The 22467-nt window shown below is 43.7% G+C and overlaps 1 protein-coding gene across 5 annotated transcripts in view; it reads left to right on the forward strand.

Moving 5' to 3' along the window:
* NDST2 (N-deacetylase and N-sulfotransferase 2) overlaps window positions 1-22467 on the forward strand; it is a 102245-nt gene that overhangs the window by 72344 nt on the left and 7434 nt on the right. For all 5 annotated transcript variants that reach the window (XM_028729046.2, XM_077930658.1, XM_077930659.1 and 2 more), the window contains 6 exons: window positions 3076-4486; window positions 13547-13634; window positions 14207-14361; window positions 15242-15427; window positions 16384-16512; window positions 21794-21976. In XM_028729046.2, coding sequence (XP_028584879.1) covers window positions 3494-4486; window positions 13547-13634; window positions 14207-14361; window positions 15242-15427; window positions 16384-16512; window positions 21794-21976 — 1734 coding nt within the window. In that variant the 5' untranslated portion in view covers window positions 3076-3493. The remainder of the gene's footprint in view (window positions 1-3075; window positions 4487-13546; window positions 13635-14206; window positions 14362-15241; window positions 15428-16383; window positions 16513-21793; window positions 21977-22467) is intronic.

Genomic DNA, 22467 nt, shown 5'->3' on the forward strand with positions numbered 1-22467 from the left:
TCTCAAAGCTGAAGAGAATGATGAGATGGTGGAGTTTATTATAGAACTGGTTTAGACTATTTTCTGTGAAAAATTTGTGTATTATTGTCATAGTTGAAGATTTATTCTCTGTTGGTCAAGTACAAGACCCTTATTTTTAGTGGTTTTTTTAAAGTGAGATAAATGCCATGCACGGCAGCTATATTTCAATTTCTAAAAGAATAAATGCTTGGGCTTATATTTATCTAGAACCGGGTAGTCAACCTTTTTATACCTACCACCCACTAATGCATCTTTCTAGATGGTAAAATTTCCTTACCGCCCACCAGTACTCGATGGAAGGAGGATTTAGCTTGTGCCGTAGAACCCCCTACCGCCCACCTACAATCCTGAAATGCCCACTAGTGGGCGGTAGAGACCAGGTTGACAACTCCTGATCTAGAACATCTGCCCCCTGATCCCGAGCAGTGATGGAGTGTCTTGCTGCATTTGTTCATTGTGGAGGTAAAGTTCCATTACACATAATCAAGACACTGATATCTCTTAACTAAACAAATGAGGTAGATGGTAATAAGAGTCCCTCTCCTTAAAAAAATAAAACAAAATCAGCTTTGCAAGTAAGTCTACAGAATTGACTTGCCTATAAAATGTTTACCGTATTTTTTGCTCTATAAGACTCACTTTTTCCCTCCTAAAAAGGAAGGGGAAATGTGTGTGTGTCTTATGGAGCGAATGCAGGCTGCGCAGCTATCCCAGAAGCCAGAACAGCAAGAGGGATTGCTGCTTTCACTTCGCAACTGTTAGGTTGGGTGAACATATCAGACAACACAGTGATTCTTCCAAAGCAGCTCTTTATTTGTAAGCTGGAACAGAACTGAACTGAAGGGCTCAGTCAGCCTGCTTATATAGAGCGCCAGTACCTTGTTACTGTAACAACTTTCTAAAACTATCCAATCACTGAACATCACTTTCGATCCTTCATTTGCATAACTATCTACAGTATCCCCCTGCTGGCCCAGGGTGAGAACTTCAGTACATAACAGCAACGATCCCTCTTGATGTTCTGGCTTCTGAGATTCAGAATATTTTTTTTCTTGTTTTCCTCCTCCAAAAACTAGGTGTGTCTTGTGGCGTGGCGCGTCTTATAGAGCGAAAAATACAGTAGATGCTTGCCGGTCTACCCATACTGTTGTTGTTGATACTGTTGTTGTTGTTGTTGTTGTTTCTATATCGCCGTTGTTTCTATATCGTCCTTCATCTGAGGATCACTGTGTGGTTACAATATAAAAACAAAAAAATACATAACATGGTAGCAAACCAAAACCCCACCACTCACTGTTTTATTACTTATTTATTACATTTCTATGTAACACTAGTCATGGCCTGAAAAACACCTCTCTTCCCTTAGGAAAAGCTTCCCAACCTGGTTGCTGGGAGGGTTTCTAGTTGCTGGGAGGCTCCCTCTCTCTAATCTGTTTACAAGTCTGTTTAAAATGGTTATGCTGCACCCTGCCACGTTAGGATGGGGAAACATGATGGGAGAGCAAAAGGATTTATTCTTGATAAGGGCCGGTCTCCAGAACAGCACTATGTTGTTTGTTTGAAGTCACTTTTCTGCCTGTAGCCACTTGAAATATTATGTTCCTGTGTTCCTGAGCCCACCCTATTAGGTTTCCTTTCATCTCACCTAGCATTTTGTGTGCTTTATATCCTTGTGAATTGGGATATTAAATTTGGCACCATAATCACTGGGCGGTTTTAAGAAGTATGGACCTAAATTTATTATTTGTATTCCTATTCTTTTTCCTTGTGTCTACTATTTTCCAACAGAGACCCTTTCCTACCAATGCATACTTTAATAATTTCAGGGGGAAATTAATCTAGTGATAAGGGTTTATCCTGGGTTCCCCCCCCCCCCAAGACCCATTTACCTGTGCCCAGGTGGGATTAATCAAATCCTGCTTTTTCAGAATGAAAAATCTATGCAAACTTGGCACTTCTCCTTCAATGCTGAATATTGCAAAGTGCTGAGTGAGTGATGAAATTCCATAGGTTCTTTTTTCTCTACTCATAGTGGCAGACTTGGGAAGGGAATATTTGCATGTTGGTAACATGAACGCGAGAGTATTCTAAAGATGTGATAACTAAATAACAGCTTGGGAAATCCAATTCTTCTCTGGGACAAGGGTCTTTTAATCTGTTTTCTTGCCTGACTCATCACATAGCCCTGTAAATGTAATACCAGATCAAAAGCCAATAACTAACCTGCTGAATCTTGCAGATTCGTGGTAGAGATGAGCTAAGAGCCAAGGACACTTTACTTTTCATATCCTAGGTTATGATGGTTATATACCCAAAATGAGGCTTCTGAGACACATGGAGGGAATATCGTCACCAGAAATAAGGGGATAAACGAAACTTCAGGAAGGAGAACTTTAACAGGGATGAGGACCCCAAACAGCTAAGTCTGAACTGAGAATGCTCAGTGGTCACAGAATGTCATGGGAGAGGGAGAGAGGAAAAGAGGGAGAAATGGAATGAAAGCCCCTTAAAAGCGTATGCTAGGCTGGCTGGAACCCTGAACTGGTGTGCCCGCGCATGCAACATTTTGTTACAGGCAGGAATGGGGAGTCTGTGGTCCTCCAGTTGTTGTTGGACAACAACCCCTATCATTGACCTAGTGACCATGCTGAATAGGGCTGATGGGAGTTGGATTTCCATAGCGTCTTGAAGGCCACAAGGTTCCCATCCCACTTGTTAGTGAGTACAGTGGTACCTTGGGTTAAGTATTTAATTCGTTCCGGAGGTCCGTTCTTAACCTGAAACCGTTCTTAACCTGAAGCACCACTTTAGCTAATGGGGCCTCGCGCTGCCGGAGGACAATTTCTGTTCTTATTCTGAAGCAAAGTTCTTAACCTGAAGCACTATTTCTGGGTTAGCAGAGTCTGTAACCTGAAGCGTATGTAACCTGAAGCGTATGTAACCCGAGGTACCACTGTATATCAGAATAAAATGATGTGATTCTAATCCACTGCCCTCTTCCCAAAGCCCATTAGTTTGCCTGCCCTTAACATGTAATTTCTTTCTTAATTGCAGGTTGCCAGTCAACGGTGACTATCATGTGACGGGCAAGTCAGCCAGCTGAGGCAACTCTTCAGTTTGTGGAATGCTTTCCCTACCCCTGATGCCTGACATTTGCATCTGAAGCCAAGGAATTCAGAACTGCACATGACCCACCTCCTTCCTAGGACTCTTCTGAGCAAGTGGAGAAGTGAAGGAGGAGGGCAGCAGCACTCAGAGGAGCAATGGGACTTGAAGGCCATGGTCACTTGAGATAAATGGCAGATCACTGGGCATCTAGTCTTGTAGCTGCTTGCTTAAGCTTTATCCCTCTCTGCAGCCCACATTTCTTCTCTGTGAGCTGCCACTGGCTCTTCCGGTGGTGGCGTTGGAGACACCGAAGGCAGCTTGGTTGGTGCCAAGCTTGAGGACGGGATAAGCCACGCACCTCACCATGATTCATCTGTGGAAAGTAGTGAGGCATGTGCGACAGCTGGAGCTCCACAGATTGATCCTGCTGCTCATTGCTTTCAGCCTGATTTCCATGTGCTTCCTGGCTTACTACGTTACCAACAGCCCCAAAATAAAGGAACCGCCTCCGTTGCCCTTCAGCGACTGTAGCAACCAGCACAGGGTTCTTATTCAACCCCAGGCAAGCTGGAGGCTTATGAAATCAGTGGACAACTCACGCACAGACCCTGTGGTGCTTGTCTTTGTGGAAAGCATCTATTCCCAACTGGGTCAGGAGATTGTGGCTATCTTGGAATCTAGCCGGTTTAAATACAGGACAGAGATTGCCCCTGGAAAGGGAGACATGCCCACTCTGACAGACAAAGACCATGGCCGCTATGCTCTTATTATCTATGAGAATATCCTTAAATATGTGAACCTGGATACCTGGAACAGGGACCTCTTGGACAAATACTGTGTGGAATATGGAGTGGGGATCATTGGCTTCTTCAAAGCAAATGAGAACAGCTTGCTCAGTGCTCAACTCAAGGGCTTTCCCCTTTTCCTACATTCCAATCTAGGGTTGCGAGACTATCACATCAATCCCAGTGCCCCGCTCCTGTACGTAACTCAGGCTAATGAAGTGGAGCAAGGCCCCCTGCCTGGTGATGACTGGACGGTGTTCCAGTCAAATCACACCACCTACGAACCTGTGTTGATGGCCAGCACCAAATCTTCAGAGTCAATCCCGCATCTGACCACCCACAGAGCTCTGCATGCTACCGTGGTGCAGGACCTTGGTCTGCATGACGGCATCCAGCGGGTCCTTTTTGGTAATAACCTCAACTTCTGGCTTCACAAGCTGATCTTTGTTGACGCTATTGCTTACCTGACTGGCAAGCGTCTGTGTCTGACCCTTGATCGCTACATCCTTGTGGACATCGATGATATCTTTGTGGGCAAAGAGGGCACACGCATGAAGGTGTCGGATGTAGAGGTAAAGTTGGGCGTTTTCTGCATTTTCATGCCGATGGCAGCCAGTGGTCTGGATTAGGGGTGGGGGAACACATACTGTCATGAAATGTAAATAGGGGTTAAGATCTACTAGCCATTACAGTGTGGAAAAGGGCAAGCAACTTCCTTTTGTGGTGACCATCATGGCTTGAGCTCCACATTTGGTTGGGTCCTAAGAGATGGCAAGAATGTAAACCTTGTTTTTTTCTGCATGCGCTCTCTCTCTCTCTCTCTCTCTCTCTCTCACACACACACACACACACACACACACACACACACACACACCAAAGACTTAAGCCACTGCTTCATGCCTGGGCTTCAGACCTTCTGAAATCTATAGCAGACTTGCTAGGGGCTAAGTTTCATTGAACCCAGTAGGACTTAATTCCATGTACAGAATTGGGCTAAGAGAAGCTCTCCTATTTCTCAGTATGATGGGTGGTGACAGAAACAGAGGCTCAGTTTGAGCCTCTTCCAGCATAATATGAGGGCTGAGGCCAGAAAAGCTGGACCACACGGCTTCTACTTTATATCTGCTTGCACAACAACTCTCAACTTGAGGGTCCTGTAAAACAGTTACTGCCAGCTCCCTTCAGTATAGTTGGTGGAATGGTATGGAAGTGTCCGGTTTGCAGGTGTGAGTGTAGTTGTACTGACAACTTTCCTTGAAAAAGTATTAGGAATCCTGGTCTGCAGCTTTTGTGTCCCCCTTTGTCTCAATTGGCCCTGATGACCTTACGCTAGGACCTCTTCTTCATGATGTCCTTTTTCCAAACAGAGACTGTGGCCTGGTTTGCACAACACATTAAGCTGTAGTTAAAAACAAACTATGGTTTTATGTAAGTGTGAAGCATTCTGCGGAGAAGTTCTTGCTGTGCTCCTCTCCCACTCCTGCTGCCATGCCATGGGGGCGGGGGGAGGACAAGCTAAAGTCTGGCATATTGTGATCTTCAACAAGCAGTAACAAGGTTTGTGCTTTGCTTACCACGCATGATTTGCTCAGGGGTAACAAACAGCCAACCCAGATTCACATGACACACCAAACCCTGGCTTGCTTCCCAGCAGCAGAGTAGGTGAGTAGTAGAGTGAGAATTTTGAGCAGCGTTCAGTAGCAGACTGTGTGTTCATATTAAATCATTGCTTGTGATTAACTATGGTTTAATTTGATATGCAACTAGGCCAACCCCATATACAAGGGCAACACATATTTGATTGCCAGATCTCAGATATATACATGCACTCCCCTGAGGATTTGGGTGAGGGCAGGGGTCAGTTTCTGTTCACCCCAGGTGCTAGGGAAGGTGGAAGCAGTGAGAAAGACTTAACATAGCTTCTGCCAAAGGGATTGGTGGAGACTACAGATAACCTAACCTAATCTAATTCTCTGTGTAGGGAAAAATGATTGTGTAAAGCAGGCCTAAGAGGAACACTGTAAGAAAGGCAGAAATTCATAATAACTTGTCCCTTTGTGAGAGTGGTCAGTGCATGACTCTATAACCATACTTCAGACTCTGAAAATCCTATCTATAATCCTGTGTTTATCAGTAGAACTTAAACCCAAATCACCAGGGCAATCCCTCCCAAAGCCGAGAGAGCAACACCCCTGTTTATTTCTGGAAATTGCTCACCCTCCTTGCATTACTCATTTTATTTATTTTGTGCTGTATTTATATGGCTTCCATTCTGCAACCTAGCTGAGATTGGATTCCCAGCCAGGGACCAGACCCAGAACTTCACAGATGCAATTATATCAGACATCTTCGGCCCTCTATTTGCCCCAGAAGGAAGATATAAGGTTTCTCAAGTGACTGCAAAAAACAAACAAACACAACCTCAGACCAGATCATTCTAAAATATATTTTGTTGGGAGGTTTAGTAGAGTGAAATGGAGCAATAATCTGAGATCAGTGAAACAGAATTTCAGGCAAAGCAGATAAAGCTCAGATTTATCCATTTAAAAGAGGCTCTGTGGGTGCAGAGCTGGAAAGGTTAATGAGTTTTCATTTTTTTTAAAAAGCAAGAAATAATTTCATGGGTTTGTTATTGAGTTCTCAGAGGGAGAAGGAAGTGGAAGGGAATTTCCCAGTGAAAAAATAGCTGGTGTGTTTTCCTGACAAGTTATATAAAAGGGATTCAGGTTAGTCTAACCAAGTGCCTAATCAAGTTTAAATATGATAGATCCTGCTGCCTTACCTCCTAAAAGGATTCAGATTGTGTCTTGGTGATGAAAATTGTTTTGGGAAAAGCATCTTTCTGTAGTGTTGCATATTGGACAGCGGCTTAAATCAGCAGTGCAAACTATGTAAAAAGACTTAGCATGCATGCTTAATTTGCTTCTATGAATTAGTTTTGCAGAATTTTGCAATCTCTTTTTAAGGCTCTCTTAGTCAATAATTGGGGAAGGATTATTGTGGCTTAGAAAGCTGCAAGACGACAGATGTATGGAACATGGGAGGAACTGGGCTTGTTCTGAGTGAGATCCTGCCACTGGAGCTCCTCCTGAGCAGCGCCTGGGGAACTTTCAAGTAGCAAATGGTCATCTCTGCCACAAAGAACCCTGCCTCCCAAATGGAAAGTTGCCTGTCTTTTAAGGGAAATAATATGTTTCCAAGATTTGCTGTCACTACCAAATTCTGTTTCTAGAAAATGCATGTTTTACACATCATGTGGAATAATGGATGTGTTAATGCAGCTGCATAGCCAACGAATCATGCACTTTTCCCTTAAAAGCCACAAACTTATTTGTCTCTTAATTGGTTTCTGGATTTTAACTATGTTTTTAAATACAGTTGTCATTGTGCACTGTTTGCAGAGCTTTTCCACCAAGTGGTTTGTAAATCTTTGTACTACGTGTGTGCTAATACATAAATCATCCAGTCTAGATTTTTCTAGCATGTGACATTGCACATGTATGTGTTTGCATGGCTGATTGAGAATGGTATAACAAGCCGTGGCTTGGATAATTATCCTGCACTTTTATAAAGTAATGGCCACAAATAATGACAAAGTGTTCTGTCCTGTGAGTGCACAGAATAATGCAGTAACATGCAATTTCTCAGGCACAAGGCAGGCCAATATTTGATGAGCAGCCAGGTAACGACAGGACCTTTGGCTTTGTAGCTGACTATGGAAGCAATGCTGAAAGTGGTGTGAGGACTAGTATTTTCCCCTTCTCATGTTCACACCAAAGTTGAATAGCAGTAGGAACCTGTCTGCTCAGTAATCCTTCCCCCTTTACTGTAAGAGCAGGAAGCACTGGATATTATGTCCTGGTCAAATTTATTCCTATTTTTATAGGTAGTTAAAAGAAACAATTCAACCAGGCCTAATGATGAGCTGAGAAGATGTGACTATTAAGAGGGCATAAGGGTTTCCCCCCCCCCACACACACACACACTTGAACTGGATGGAACAAAAGACTCATTCAAAATACTTATACAGTGGTACCTCGGGTTACAGACGCTTCAGGTTACAGACTCTGCTAACCCAGAAATAGTACCTCGGGTTAAGAACTTTGCTTCAGGATGAGAACAGAAATCGCGCAGTGGCAGCAGGAGGCCCCGTTAGCTAAAGTGGTGCTTCAGGTTAAGAACAGTTTCAGGTTAAGAACGGACCTCCAGAACGGATTAAGTTCTTAACCCAAGGTACCACTGTATATATGAAAAACAAGGTGGCGTGAATTTTTAATCTTTTCATAGGCAAAGTTGTTTTGTAAGAGAATGTAGTAAGCAACGATATTTAAGTAATCTGGCTGCAGAAAGCACATGGCACTATGTTTATGTTGCTGTTGATATATCTTGTACAATTCAGATATTTTGTGAGGGAGTTACAACACTGGAGTGGTTAAAAGGACCAGGTAAACTTCAGTTTTGGGAAAGGTATAATGGGAAAAATAAAATGTTAATAGGTGCAGACTTGTGTTCAGTATTGTAGAATGTTGGAGAAGAGGTGGAATGGTCTACAGATAGAAGATTATATACATATGAATATTTCCCGCTTCCTTTTCTGTCTTTGTTAATGATTATGCATTGTGAATCTTCTTGGTACTTTAAGATTACAACTGATTTCTTTTAGGTCAACAGTGAGCCTGCAGAGGGTGCTTATGGTTTGGGGAATCATTAAAAACACCAGGATGAAAACATCAGAATGGGGGCTAGTTGGTACTAGCTGCCAACAATACAGTTGCAGCTGCCACAAGGAACAGGGTTGTTTAGGATTTATCAGCTGGCAGATATGTTGTCATAGTAACCCAAAGCAAGGCTTTAAATCTCCCTCAGTGCACAAAAGGGTAAGCCTCTTAGCATCATCTCTTTCTCACTCATCTTCACACCAAACTTTCCTAGCGATTGGAGACTGCTCAATAATGGTAAACTCAGGTGGCCAGTGCTGACAGGACTATAGCCAAAATGGGGCCACTGAGAATCAATTGCTTAGTACAAAAAAAGAAAGAATGAAACCATGTTGGGGTAATCCACACCCAACCATTCCAAAAAACAGCCCAAACAGGACGGAGCATGCTCAGTAGCAACAAAATTGAAAACTACAAATTGGAAAAGTAAAAGGAATGCTGGTGGGATAGAGAGGCGAGTGAAAAATCTTGCTTGGAGGGAATGGCAGACTGAAACCCTAAACAGGAACATTTCTTTTAGGAAGATAGGCTTCAAAATTTTGTTGTATTTGTCCTGGTGCGGAAACAGGCAGGTTTGCAACTACTATACAGTGGTACCTCGGGCTACATACGCTTCAGGTTACATACGCTTCTGGTTACAGACTCTGCTAACCCAGAAATAGTACTTCGGGTTAAGAACTTTGCTTCAGGATGAGAACAGAAATCGCGCGGCGGCAGCAGCGGGAGGCCCCATTAGCTAAAGTGGTGCTTCAGGTTAAGAACAGTTTCCGGTTAAGAACGGACCTCCGGAACAAATTAAGTACGTAACCAGAGGTACCACTGTAGTTGCAGATCACCCTTAGAAATGAGATGGTGTCACTTCCAGCAAGGCCTGCGCTTGCACCTTTATTTGTCTGCACACTTGCCATTTTTGCTTAGCCCTACAAGTGGCAGACGTGGCATTTTCATCCAGATTTTGGTTAGGGCAGTTTTTCTTCTATTAAAATACTGGAGACTATAAACTTGCCCTGTATTAAATAACTATAATACATTCTTTACTTGCCTGAGGAATGTGTGGAATGTATGTGCCATTATATAGGGGAGAAATGTATGGTCCCTACCTTCTCAGAAGCACATGAAATTAAGAAGAAAGCACATTGTGCAGGAGAGGACAATGGTCCTCAAACTGTGGTCTGCAGGCTTCATTCAGCTGGTTCATGGAATGATTGTAGACAAGGACAAAAGGGGGGGCAGTCTCACTCTACAACATCCCTGATCATCGCAGCCTCAACCCCTCTGCTCCTAATCTTCCCACTTGAGCATGAAAGTCTGAAAGAAGCTTCTCAGCATGTTCAGCTAAACATTCTTAGAAGCCTCCACACAACTGGGAAACCTGATAACTCACAACTTCAAATTGCAAGAGGGCATTCGGCTAAACATCTGAACTTTGTACTAAGTGTGTGACATCTAGGAGTGGAGAGGGCAGGACCAGTGTGTTGTGGGGTGGGGTGGCCATTAAGGTAGTGGCACATTCATCCCAGGCCCCTAACACACTTTTTGCCCTTGCATGTTCAGGCTACATATCCAAAGGGGAGGACTTTTTGATGAAGTGGAGCTTGTTGAGAGCAGGGCAGCTAGGATCCAAGAGGGAAGATAGACTAGCATTCACTCAGTCAAAATGATATCAGGTAAATGTAAAGTACCCTTTAAAAGGAACAAGTTTAAATTTTCAAGATTACGTAATATATAAAAATGTGTTGTTCGGCAGACTGTTGTTATGGCAATACATTTAGTAGGCCAACCAACATATTGCACAATAGTGCACAAGCTCTCAAGTTCTCCAGAACTCTTGATTAGACTAGATGGCTTAACAGTCTTCCAAGAAATGACAAAAGGTTGCTGTACTTCTTTTTCATTTTGGCTGAAGAGCAGTACAAAATTATTTAAGTCAATAAAAGTAAGTTTCTCTTAAGCCATGTCCATGTTCTGCATTGTTGTTTAGTCATTTAGTCGTGTCCGACTCTTCGTGACCCGATGGACCAGAGCACGCCAGGCACTTCTGTCTTCCACTACCTCCCGCAGTTTGGACAAACTCATGCTGGTAGATTCGAGAACACTATCCAACCATCTTGTCCTCTGTCGTCCCCTTCTTCTTGTGCCCTCCATCTTTCCCAACATCAGGGTCTTTTCCAGGGAGTCTTCTCTTCTCATGAGGTGGCCAAAGTATTGGAGCCTCAGCTTCAGGATCTGTCCTTCCAGTGAGCACTCAGGGCTGATTTCCTTCAGAATGGAGAGGTTGGATCTTTTTGCAGTCCACGGGACTCTCAAGAGTCTCCTCCAGCACCAGAATTCAAAAGCATCAATTCTTCGGCGATCAGCCTTCTTTATGGTACAGCTCTTACTTCCATACATCACTACTGGGAAAACCATAGCTTTTACTATACGGACCTTTGTTGGCAATGTTCTGCATTATCAACTTGTAAATTTTGTAAATACAAAATAAAACAATTATCAGGTATCACTATGAGGGAATTATAGCTTAGACATACTAGAAAACCTTGTAAATGGTCCAAGCATTCTAGTTTTGTTATTTTTCTGTTGTGAACTGCCCTCAGCTCTTCATATGAAGGGCGGTATACAATTATTATTATTATTATTATTATTATTATTATTATTATTATTATTTCATTCATTCATTCAAGTGGTGGTGAGGGCTGTGGGGAAGTATAAATCTCCCAAGCATAGGCATTATCTGAGCGTACCCATATCTCCAGCATGGACCCTCCTTCAAGTAGCAGAATGTGACGAACACTATTTCAGGGAGCAATCATTTCTGTTATAGCTCAGTCTGAATCCCCTTGGCTTTGGTCTTATTCATAAAATTCCTCATATACATTCAGAGGTATCTTGTTCTTCCTCTTCAAATGAAGAGGCCCCAGATTCCCCCCCCCCCCCCGCCGCCGCCTCAGTGTTTTCAGGAAACTATTTAATTTTGAAAAGTACAGTTCTTGTGTTGCTTTCATACTGTTAAACCTTTGTCTTATAGTGGTCTGTTGACTAGATACAAATAAATGAATCTAAATCTCAGCTACTCACTATCTTGTTGGTATTTTACCCAGAGGCAACTATACATCTCATTTAGCATGTGCCAATTTGTGTGATGGACAATGCAATGCTCCTACTCTCAGGTGCCAGTATTTCAAGATATATTGCAGTGCCTTATGCAGAGAATATAGCAGATTCACTGTATTCTTTTTGGAGCCTGCTAAAAACATTCCTGTTTAGACAAGCCTACCCAGTTCCTTAGAAATAATTTTATTAGAAGTAATTTTGATATGTTTTGGTATTTTAACTTGTGCATGTTTCAAAGTAGGGCTGTAATTTTTCTTGATTTTACTTATTTATATTTTGTAAACCACTTTGAGGGTTGTTGTTGTTTGCAATCAAGCAATGCATAAATTTTATGAAATCATAATAATTAATAATATCCAGGGAGGCAGGGACTGTCCAATAATACAGCCTTCTTTAGGCTAATCTTCTGAACGTGATAAATGAATATGTAAAGGTAAAGGGACCCCTGACCATTAGGTCCAGTCGTGGCCGACTCTGGGGTTGCGGCACTCATCTCGCTTTATTGGCCGAGGGAGCTGATGTTTGTCTGCAGACAGTTTTTCCAGGTCATGTGGCCAGCATGACTAAGCTGCTTCTGGCGAACCAGAGCAGCACACGGAAACGCCATTTACCTTCCCGCCAGAGCGGTACCTATTTATCTACTTGCACTTTGATGTGCTTTCGAACTGCTAGGTTGGCAGGAGCAGGGACCGAGCAACAGGAGCTCACCCCATTGCGGGGATTCGAACCACCGACCTTCTGATTGGCAAGTCCTAGGCTCTGTGGTTTAACCCACAGCGCCACCCACGTCCCAAAATGAATATGACTGGCTGTCAAATACGACTAACTCCTGACATAATACTTCTGTGCTCCCATAAAGACTTGGTTAATGACTCTGTGTGTAAAATTATTGTGAGGGTACTTAAAGCAACCAACTGGAAGAAGGCAATTGCTCCATCAGCTTATTTGTTTCATTTCATTTCATTTTCATCCCACTTTCCTACCAAAAAAGGCTCCCAGAGTGACTTATGAATCTCAGTAATAACCAAGTAAAAAACACATTACGTAAGGAAAAGTGTTGGGGAAGAATGTGATAAAAAGCAAACTGTGGCACTGTTTCTTAGCTACAGAAAATATATTTGATGCATATATGACCACAATCCAAATTTTACAATGTTAACCACTTCTGAATTGTATGGAATTTTTTGACAATTGACAATCACAAATAAAATAGTGATTAATGGGCAACAGGTGCATATCTCTATTGAAAGATGGGACTTCTACTTGCATGATAAAGCCGTAAAGAAGGCATAGATGATATGCTTTGGTAGTTAAATTGGCCACTGCTTTATTTTTGACTTCGCAGAAGATTAAAGGTAGACAATCATGAGTTACTATGTAAATAACAATAGCAGGTTAATCATCACATTCAACTCTGGTTCCCTAGACAACATTTTAAAAACTGAGGCAAAAGCCTATGGTCCAGCTGGCCAACCTAAACATTTTGTGGATGAGTTGATCTAGCTTAGGGTTTGCCATATCTGAAGAAAGCTATGCACTATCTTCTCCTCAAAAACAGAGAACCGGAGAGCAAGGCCAGGGACAGGGCTGGTGTGTGGTGGGTGATGTGCTCTCCTGGACACGCTTGCCAAAGACAAGCGTCAACCTTTAAGAAACCAATGTTGGGGGCTGCTTGTGCATTGCTGCCAGCATGTAGGCTTGGTATGGAAGTGCCCTTCTTTTTGAAAAATCTGATTAAGAATCTGTTTTGAAGTTTCTGTCTCCTTCTCTCTCCCCTCCCCCCCCCCTTTTCTTATTTTTCAGGCTCTACTGAACACTCAGAACAAGTTGAGGACTTTGGTTCCCAATTTTACTTTCAACCTGGGATTTTCTGGGAAATTCTACCACACTGGTAAGCTGCCTTTGTTCTTTTCACCTGTATTGTACATTTCTTAGTGAGATGCCATCCACACACTCAGCAGTTGTGTAAAGTCTGATCAGGATCCTGGTATCAGATAAAAGAAGGTTTGTTAACCCTCTGGGCCTCACTGCAGTTTTTTTGTCCAGGGTAGATAAATATCTGGCAGGGTTTTGGCTTACAGGGACATGTAACCTCTACAAAGGTAGGGGCCTATTTGAATTCTTTGATTTGGGGAACTACTGGATCCAAATGGTGTTCTGACAGCTCTTGGGTGCTATCAGTACAATGGAGCGAACGGGAGCTTTTTATGCCAGGGAATATAGCAGGTGCAGAAGCAGGGGGCTCATTTGGATCAGCACCACAGTGTGGGGCAAAGGGTTAATGCCCCCCAGCTATGCCACAGCAGGTCCCTGGTGTGGATGGGAACCTGGTGCCTGCTGTTTCCTTTTAAAAGCCATTCATACAAATGAAATGTTGTACTCTCTGGTTTGGCCGATTAGTGTCTGTGATGACTGACAGTTGAGCACCCCTTCCTTCTTTCCTTCCTTCCCCCTCCTTTCTAGGTACTGATGAGGAAGATGAAGGGGACGACATGCTGCTAAAGCATAGGAAGGAGTTCTGGTGGTTCCCGCACATGTGGAGTCACATGCAGCCACATCTCTTTCACAACGTCACTGTGCTAGCCGAGCAAATGAAACTCAACAAGCAGTTTGCTTTGGTAAGGAGCAAATTCAACGGGGGATGTTCCAGTCCGTGAAAAGTTTGACTCCGCTGATCCAAAAACACCATCTCAACAATATTCTGCCAAGTTTCCTTTCATTTTATCCATGCCTTGTTGCCTAGAGGCAATGTTTTACTCTTCACAGGCAATTGACTGTTTACAAACCTAGTATGTGTTATGTCATCATCATAATAATAATAATAATAATAATAATAATAATAATAATAATTTATTTATTATTTATACCCCGCCCATCTGGCTAGGCTTCCCCAGCCACTCTGGGCGGCTTCCAAAAAAATATTAAAATACTGTAATACATCAAACATTAAAAGCTTCCCTAAACAGGGCTGCCTTTAGATGTCTTCTAAAGGTCTGGTAGTTGTTGTTCTCTTTGACATCTGGTGGGAGGGCGTTCCACAGGGAGGATGCCACTACCGAGAAGGCCCTCTGCCTGGTTCCTTGTAACTTGGCTTCTCACAGTGAGGGAACCACCAGAAGGCCTTCGGCACTGGATCTCAGTGTCCAGGTAGAATAATGGGGGTGGAGACGCTCCTTCAGGTATACTGGACCGAGGCCGTTTAGGGCTTTAAAGGTCAGCACCAACACTTTGAACTGTGCTCGGAAACGTACTGGGTGCTAATGTAGGTCTTTCAAGACGGGTGTTATATGGTCTCGGTGGCCACTCCTAGTCACCAATCTAGCTGCCGCACTCTGGATTAGTTGTCATATACCCCAGACCCAAGTTCCGATTTACTAACTCACTTATTTACTTTTTGTTTTGAGATTTCTGCCTCGCCATTTCTGCCTTCCTTCCATTCAGCAAACTGCTAGCAGTACAGGGAATAGAGGGTTCTTACCATTTGTGTTCTTCTCCCAGGAGCATGGGATCCCCACAGACCTGGGCTATGCAGTAGCCCCCCACCACTCAGGAGTTTACCCTGTCCATGCACAGCTCTACGAGGCATGGAAAGCTGTCTGGGGCATCCAGGTGACCAGCACAGAGGAATATCCGCACCTTCGGCCTGCCCGGTACCGGCGGGGCTTCATCCATAATGGAATCATGGTGAGACAATGAAGCCCCTATTGATTATTTGGAGGAGAAACATGGCCACTAGCCTATTGGGTACTCATCCCTGCATTTTGAATGCTAATCTTCCCTGAAACTCTCAAACACAAAAGCAAAGGGAGCACAAGAATGAGTCTAGCTGGATTTTGCCAAGGTCCATGCAGTCCAGAGTCCTGTTCTCACAGTGGCCAACAATGCCTCTAGGAGGCTTGCAAGCAGGGCATAAATACAACAGTACTCTCCACTTGTGATCCCCATCAACTGGAATCCTGAGGCATATTGCCTCCAACAAAGGAGACAGAACATAGCCACTGTGGTTAGTAGCCACTGATAGACTTGCCCTTCATAAACCAATCAGTTCTTTGTAGCAGTCACTCAGACTAGTTTAGAATTCCCAGAATGTAGCATCTGAGACAGAAGAACTTCCAAGTGGAGCTATGCAACTGCTCCAACAGTTGTGTCGCTATTGGGCAGCTGAGCAGGAGAGGCTGGATTGATTCCCTCCTTTAACTTTACATTGTGTATTAATAAAGAACTCAGTTCCCTTTAGTGCCAGTCCTCACGTAGCCAAAAAAGCCACCTCTTGTGCATGGATGGTGCTTTCAGCATGCTTAGGAGAACCATGGGGTTTGCGGAAATGCAAGAAAAGGTTTAGGAAAATTTCTTGTGGGGAAGGAAACCTCAGAACAGTCTCATAAGGACTAAATATGCTGAGTAGTCGCAGAACCCCAAGTGTTGTGTTTTTTCTTTCTTTCTTTCTTTCTTTTTGGAGTGGGACTGAAAATGGCAGTGAGGAATGACAGCAGAATAGCAAATATGATGTTGACACCATCTAACCCCAGTAGAATTGCCTTCTCCTTTGGCTGCATGTTCCCACTGTTGGCTGCATGTTAAAATTCACAGGGATAATCCATGGCCATCTCTAATTTTTCCTCTCCCTCTGGCTCTCCCAGGTGTTGCCTCGACAGACTTGTGGTCTTTTCACTCACACCATATTTTATAATGAGTATCCTGGTGGCTCCAAGGAGCTGGACAAAAGCATTCGTGGTGGTGAACTCTTTCTGACAGTGCTCCTGAACCCAGTAAGTACTGCAGCATTGGGGGGGGCAGTGTTTGTGATTACCTGTGTGCTTTATGTGGTGAAGGCTGGGAAGAAGGAGTTGGAAATACAGTCTGCACAGATGCTAAACACAGGCAGCAGTCCCGAGGCCTAATTCTCACCGGGCTGTCTCCTCAGACAGACAGATGCCAACAGTGAATTTTATTTTTTTCTACCGTACGTCAGTGGTGGTCAGGTTTTTATTTTTTTCTTAAGAGCACAGAAAAAGAAAACTGATGAGGCCTGTTTATTTGGCAAAAGTTGGGCAAAAAAGTGAAGGGAAGCATTTGTGAGAAAAATTGGCCAAACAGTTTTGCCACCCAGGAACCTGCTGAAAATGCTTCAGGGAGGACAGAGGTTCTTCCTAGGGATAAACCTTCTTCTCAAGGGCAGCCTACATTCATAGACTCAAAGCCTGGAGGGGAAACAGGGTTGCAATCGCTTGCTTTGTCCCTGCCCTCCAAGTATTCAGTATTTAGATCTGTCTGCGAGAAACTGGTCTGAACTTTCTGCTCTATGTGCACAGGGATTAATGGTGGTGGCAGGGAGGGCGCAGCAGGTGCCTAGAGATTAGAGATGAGGCCAGCAAGCATGATTCCTCCATGCTCCCATGCAGTGACTGAGTGGCAGACTTGGGTGTCTCAAATTTCAGCAGCGCCCTGTGCAGTGCTAAAATTTGGCACCCTCTGCCAGTCGCGCTCTGTTCTCCATCATGGTTGTGGTGCCCCCTGCAGCTCAGTGCCAGTCATGCTACCCTAAAACCACCTCTTGTGCATGAACTGGATACTTCCCCATGTCAACTGCAACTGTATCCATTCATTATGCATCAATTAGACTTAAGCATGTTGGTTATCCCACACTTTCCCTCCTTTCGTATTTCAGATGTGGGCACTACATACATATATGGGAAAGATCTTTTTTCTAATGCACAGCTCTCTGGGTATGCTAAAATCAGCATACTAGCAGTTTTCAGTGCTTTTATCCCCCACTCAAATGTCAGGGAAGTTTGTGGCTATCAAATTGACATGTTTTAGAATAGTGGCAAATATTCCAATAACGATTATTTCTAAGTTAAGCTTTGTATTTGTTTAAATATAACACTCAAACCACACTGTGGTTTTCATATTGATTCTTTTCTAGATGAATGTTTCATCTCAAATACTTTACAGCATGTAAAATTAACACAGGGTACATTTTTTGGGGGGGTATGAAATAAACTTGCTGTATCAGATCCCAATCAATTTAGAAAACTTCCCAGAACATTTTAAAGAAAACTTTCTGATTCAATTTTTCCAGAAAATCCCTGACACTGCTGAGCACTCTGTGGCTTGGCAGGATGCTTTAGATGAGATTCCTGCAGTGCAGTAGGTTGGACTAGATGACTCCATAGGCGCCGACTCCATGGGGCTTGAGGGGGCCCGAGCCCCCTCAAAAATTCGTTTGGGGGGGCTCTGCCCCCCCAATAATCTCCGGCGCCCCTCCAGCAGAGCGCCATCGCCGCCCCTCCCCCAGCCCAAAATGCACAGGGAGGGGCGGGCTGCATGCCTCCTGCTCTCCCTCCCGAGCAAAAGCTCCACCCAATTTCCTTTGGAGCTGATTAATAGGCGCAGCACGCTCTCCCCTATTCGCTCACGAGGAGGCGGCGCCACTTTATTTGCATATTCATGAGCTTATTTATTATTCATGAGCTTTCCCGGGCCCCCCCAATATTTTTTATAAGTCCGCGTCCCTGGATGACTCTCAGGGTCCCATCCAACCCCACAATTTTATGATTCTATAATGTCATCGCTGAAAGAGGATTGCTGATGTTCCCAGCTAGCTACACGTGGCAAGAGGACAGAATGTATTACAGTCTCCAATACCTCCTCCCAGCCTGATGCTTCTGTAGAAACAAGCCAGTGAGCAATTTACTTTACACCAAATACCGAAAGGCATGTCCTGTGTCCCCTCAACTCATTCTACTCCCTAGTTGTTGGCCTTGGTTTGCTCTCTCCTTTCATCATCAATCTGGTCCGTGAACCAATTCCTTTGCTTACCAACTGACTTTAAACTCTCACTCCTTCCACTTTAACTGATAAAGATGTCCCACCTAAAATAAAGAGCGCCAAACAGCCTCTCCTCACTGATCCATAACAGATGTTTGAATCCCTGTGAGTATATGCAGAAGTGCAAGAGTTGGAGAGTGTGTGCGTATGTATGTTTAACTCTGCAGGATAAACACAGGATGTTTGATCTCCTGACTAGCCAGCAAACCATGATGTCAGCAAATGAATGCAGCTTTCTGCTCCCAGAAAAGGCAGTCATTGCATATCTTTGCTTGCGTTTCCCTGAAGCTATAGCGTTGCACACCTCCCACTTGACCCTTCCAGTTCCTTCTGCACCAGGTGTATTGCTGCTCTATTTTCAGCTCGCTGTTTTAATTTCTGATTGCTGCCCTCTCACACTTGGGTTTTTTAACATCTCCAGGGAAAATAATTGAGTTCAGTTATAAGGAATAGTCGTGACTGCTTAGATGAGGTGGGGGCAGGATCTTGGGGAATAAGATTAGACTTGCCTGTTGGTAATTAGTCTGAATGGTTGTCGGGTGTCGTTGTCAGATGATAGGTAGACAACAGTTGCCACTCTAAGTCACTAGATTGGGAAGGTATGGAACGGTAGCACTGGTGGGGCTGCAGTAGTTACATCATGGCTTTTAGACAGTCAAAACAAGCCTGGTTCAATATATATTAAGAGAGAGAAAATGATTTATCATTTTAATTAATTAATTAATTAATTAATTAATTAATTAATTAATATACTGCTTATATGCCAAACACCATTCAAAAGTAGTTAACAAGGCTAGTCTGGATAGCGGCTGCAATTCAGCTGAGTGGCTCAGATTCCAAGGAGCCTAAGTTGTTTGCCAAAGCTGCTTCATCCAAAATTCCTGTCTATGTGGAATGGCGCATGATTATGTAGCTAGGGTTAGAGACAAAAAGAGACAAAAAGAGGGGAATTTAACTGAATTTAAAGTCCCTTAGCGATGACATGCACAAGAGAAGGGCACAGAGCCAGCATAGTCCTTGTAGCTGGTGGCACAACAGATACAATACTCCATGTTGCACAACTGGTCGCCCAACAAACTTCTGCTAGCGCAACTATAGTGTTGAGATTTCATATTGTGCAACCATTATTCTTGCCCTTATGCTAACACAACAGCCCTTGCTGGCGATCAGAGATCATTGAATCCAGGCCCATCCCCCATCCCCCCCATATGGCACTAGGTGCCAATGAGCTCAGCAGTTCGTGCATGAATAAAAATACAACATTGCCAAGAGGCCCCAAGACCAGTGGTTGTGGATCAGCCACCCTAGGGAGTCCTTTAAAACAGTTTCAGATGTTGGATTACAGGTTCCGTCATCCATTGAACATGCTGCCTGGAGCTCATGTGAGTTGTAGTCAATTCAGAGGCCACCAAGTTTCCCCATTCCCTGGCCTAGAGTAATCCAGATCTTGAAATCACTCAGGCTCACTTCTGAGAGGCAGCGGTGTTCATGTGAAGACCAATCTCCTGTCCCGAGCCCAGAGATTTAGAAAATCAACTCCTCTCCCAAACGTGTTGGTGAATGTGATAAAGCAACAAACTTGGGAGATCTCTCCCTCTAGGTGTAAGGCATTTAGCCAGAGCTGCTAGAATCCCTGAGGCCCTCCATGAGAAGCTGGTGCATCCCCCCTCCAGCCTCGTAATATTTTAGTAATTCTTTCTCTCCTGGAAGCTAATTGTCAGTAATTTAGCACTTGGATGGAAATACTGCCATTGCGAGTTGGGTGCTCTTCTTTTGATGGTTTGCATGGAGCCTCCAGGTCAGCCTCTTGATGCGCTGTGTGCTCTTGGGTGTCAAAATCACCCCAGCCCTGAAAGGTCAGAGCTGGAAAGGAAGCATCTGGCAGCAGACCATGCCTCACAGTCACACCAGCATCCTCCAAGTCCAGGAAGGTTTTTGCTGCTAGTTCCCAAAACTTGTTTGGAATTCTGTGGAGACCAGGGGGAAGGACGTATTGGAGTTCTCCTTGTGATGATGTACTTGATCTGGTTAATGCCAGACAAGGCCTGCCTGCCAGAAAATCAGTCACTCTGTAATCAAACTGAGTACATGACCTTGTTAATTCTCCTTCCTCTCCCCTATCCAATTTCCTCACTTGTTAAATGTTCTTTTACCTAGGGGCCAGCTTCTCTGGGAAGCGTTACAGATGAGGTATCTGTTCTTCCCACACCAGACTTCTTAATTAAAGAGTTAACAGGTGTTGTTATCTGGTGACTGTCACTTAGGCACAGATTGTTGCAGACACCTGGTTTCTTTAGCCAGGTGAGAGGTTGTATGTTTAAAACGAAGGCTCTTTTGCCTTCATTTGACCACATACCTGCTTAGGAGCCACATTAGTTTGCAGAGACTGAGTCTGCTCATGAGCACCTGGTATCACCTAAGTCATTTTTGGAATCCAATCTGGCTAAAAAATAAAAAAGAATTATGACTGACCGTACAAAACAGATGTTTCAAGCCTCAAAAGAGCAACCCACTCCCCAAGTTTGGCAGCACCCAAGGACTTTGTGGTAGCCAGTGTTGGCTGCAGCGAAATCCCTGCCTTTATGGCAATGTAAGATTAAAGTCATGTCCTCAGACAGGCTTCTTTGAGTTTAGCAGCCACCTGGTTTGTCCATTGTGGGAGTTTGCTGAACCATTAATTGTCCCTGGGAAGTGATACTGTGTTGCATGTAAAAGGACATTTGCAGGATTCCTGAGGAAAGCAAGAATCCAGATTGCATGCAATCTTTAAATGCGGACGCTTTGTAGTCCTGCCCAACTGAATGCAACTCTTTGGAGACAGTGATTTCAAATGAAACTTTTTTATCCATCTGGATAGATTGCATCATTATTGTATTGCGGATTTTATTGTAGCTAGCCACCTGGGCATTCATTTATTTATTTTTATAGAGAGGCAGGTTATAAGTGAATCAAATGAATAATGATAATTAAAGAACCAAGCTACAGGTGAGTATCCAGAGAACCTGCCCAAGGGACCTGAATAGTGTCAGCATTGGAACTATGGATTTGGAGCAATGGGTTGTTTTCATTTTTCACCCGAGAGCAACTGCTGAGAGTGTGTATGATGCTCATTGGCCAATGCTGCCCCTGCAGAACAAGAGTGGAAAGCAGGTAGAATTTTCCAAGGGATATCAATCTTTCGACACTAACAAATGCCCCCATTTCCTTCTTTGTTTGTAGATCAGCATCTTCATGACCCACTTGTCCAATTATGGAAACGATCGCCTTGGGCTCTACACTTTCGAAAGCCTCGTCAAATTTGTGCAGTGCTGGACCAACCTCCGTCTTCAGACTCTGCCGCCCATCCAGCTGGCCAAAAAGTATTTTGAAATATTTTCGCAGGAAAAGAACCCTCTGTGGCAGGTGAGATTCCAGGACAATTTCCCTTCAACCAGCCTGCAGCTGAAGTTTTTCTCAGAGCTTTAATACAAGTTTAATATAAATACATAAAGGGCTTCTGAGCAGAGTGGATGTGAATTGGTTGCTACAGAAGAGAGAAGTCTGTATTTCTCCTATTGGGTCTTAAGACCTTAAGTGGGGAATACGCAAAGCATGAACTAGTGGTGGTTCTGGGATCTAAAATGCTGTATGGTTTTTCTGAACAGAATCAGATACCTTTGTCAGAATTTTAGTTTTTTAAACTTCCAGGCCTCCCCAGTTATGGTGAAAATGCACTGCTAAATAGTTCAACAGATTGACTAGAATCCTCCTTGCAGTTGTGATTTTATTTTCCCTCTTTCCTCGGGCATGTCTTTGTTGGATTGCTGATGCTCCCGCCCAGTTAACTCCTTCTGGAGACTGCCACAATACCTTTGACCAGCAAATGACCATCATTTCATCCAGAATAGAGCACT

Source organism: Podarcis muralis, chromosome 6 (genome assembly GCF_964188315.1).
Source record: "Podarcis muralis chromosome 6, rPodMur119.hap1.1, whole genome shotgun sequence".
Classification (NCBI taxonomy): Eukaryota; Metazoa; Chordata; class Lepidosauria; order Squamata; family Lacertidae; genus Podarcis; species Podarcis muralis.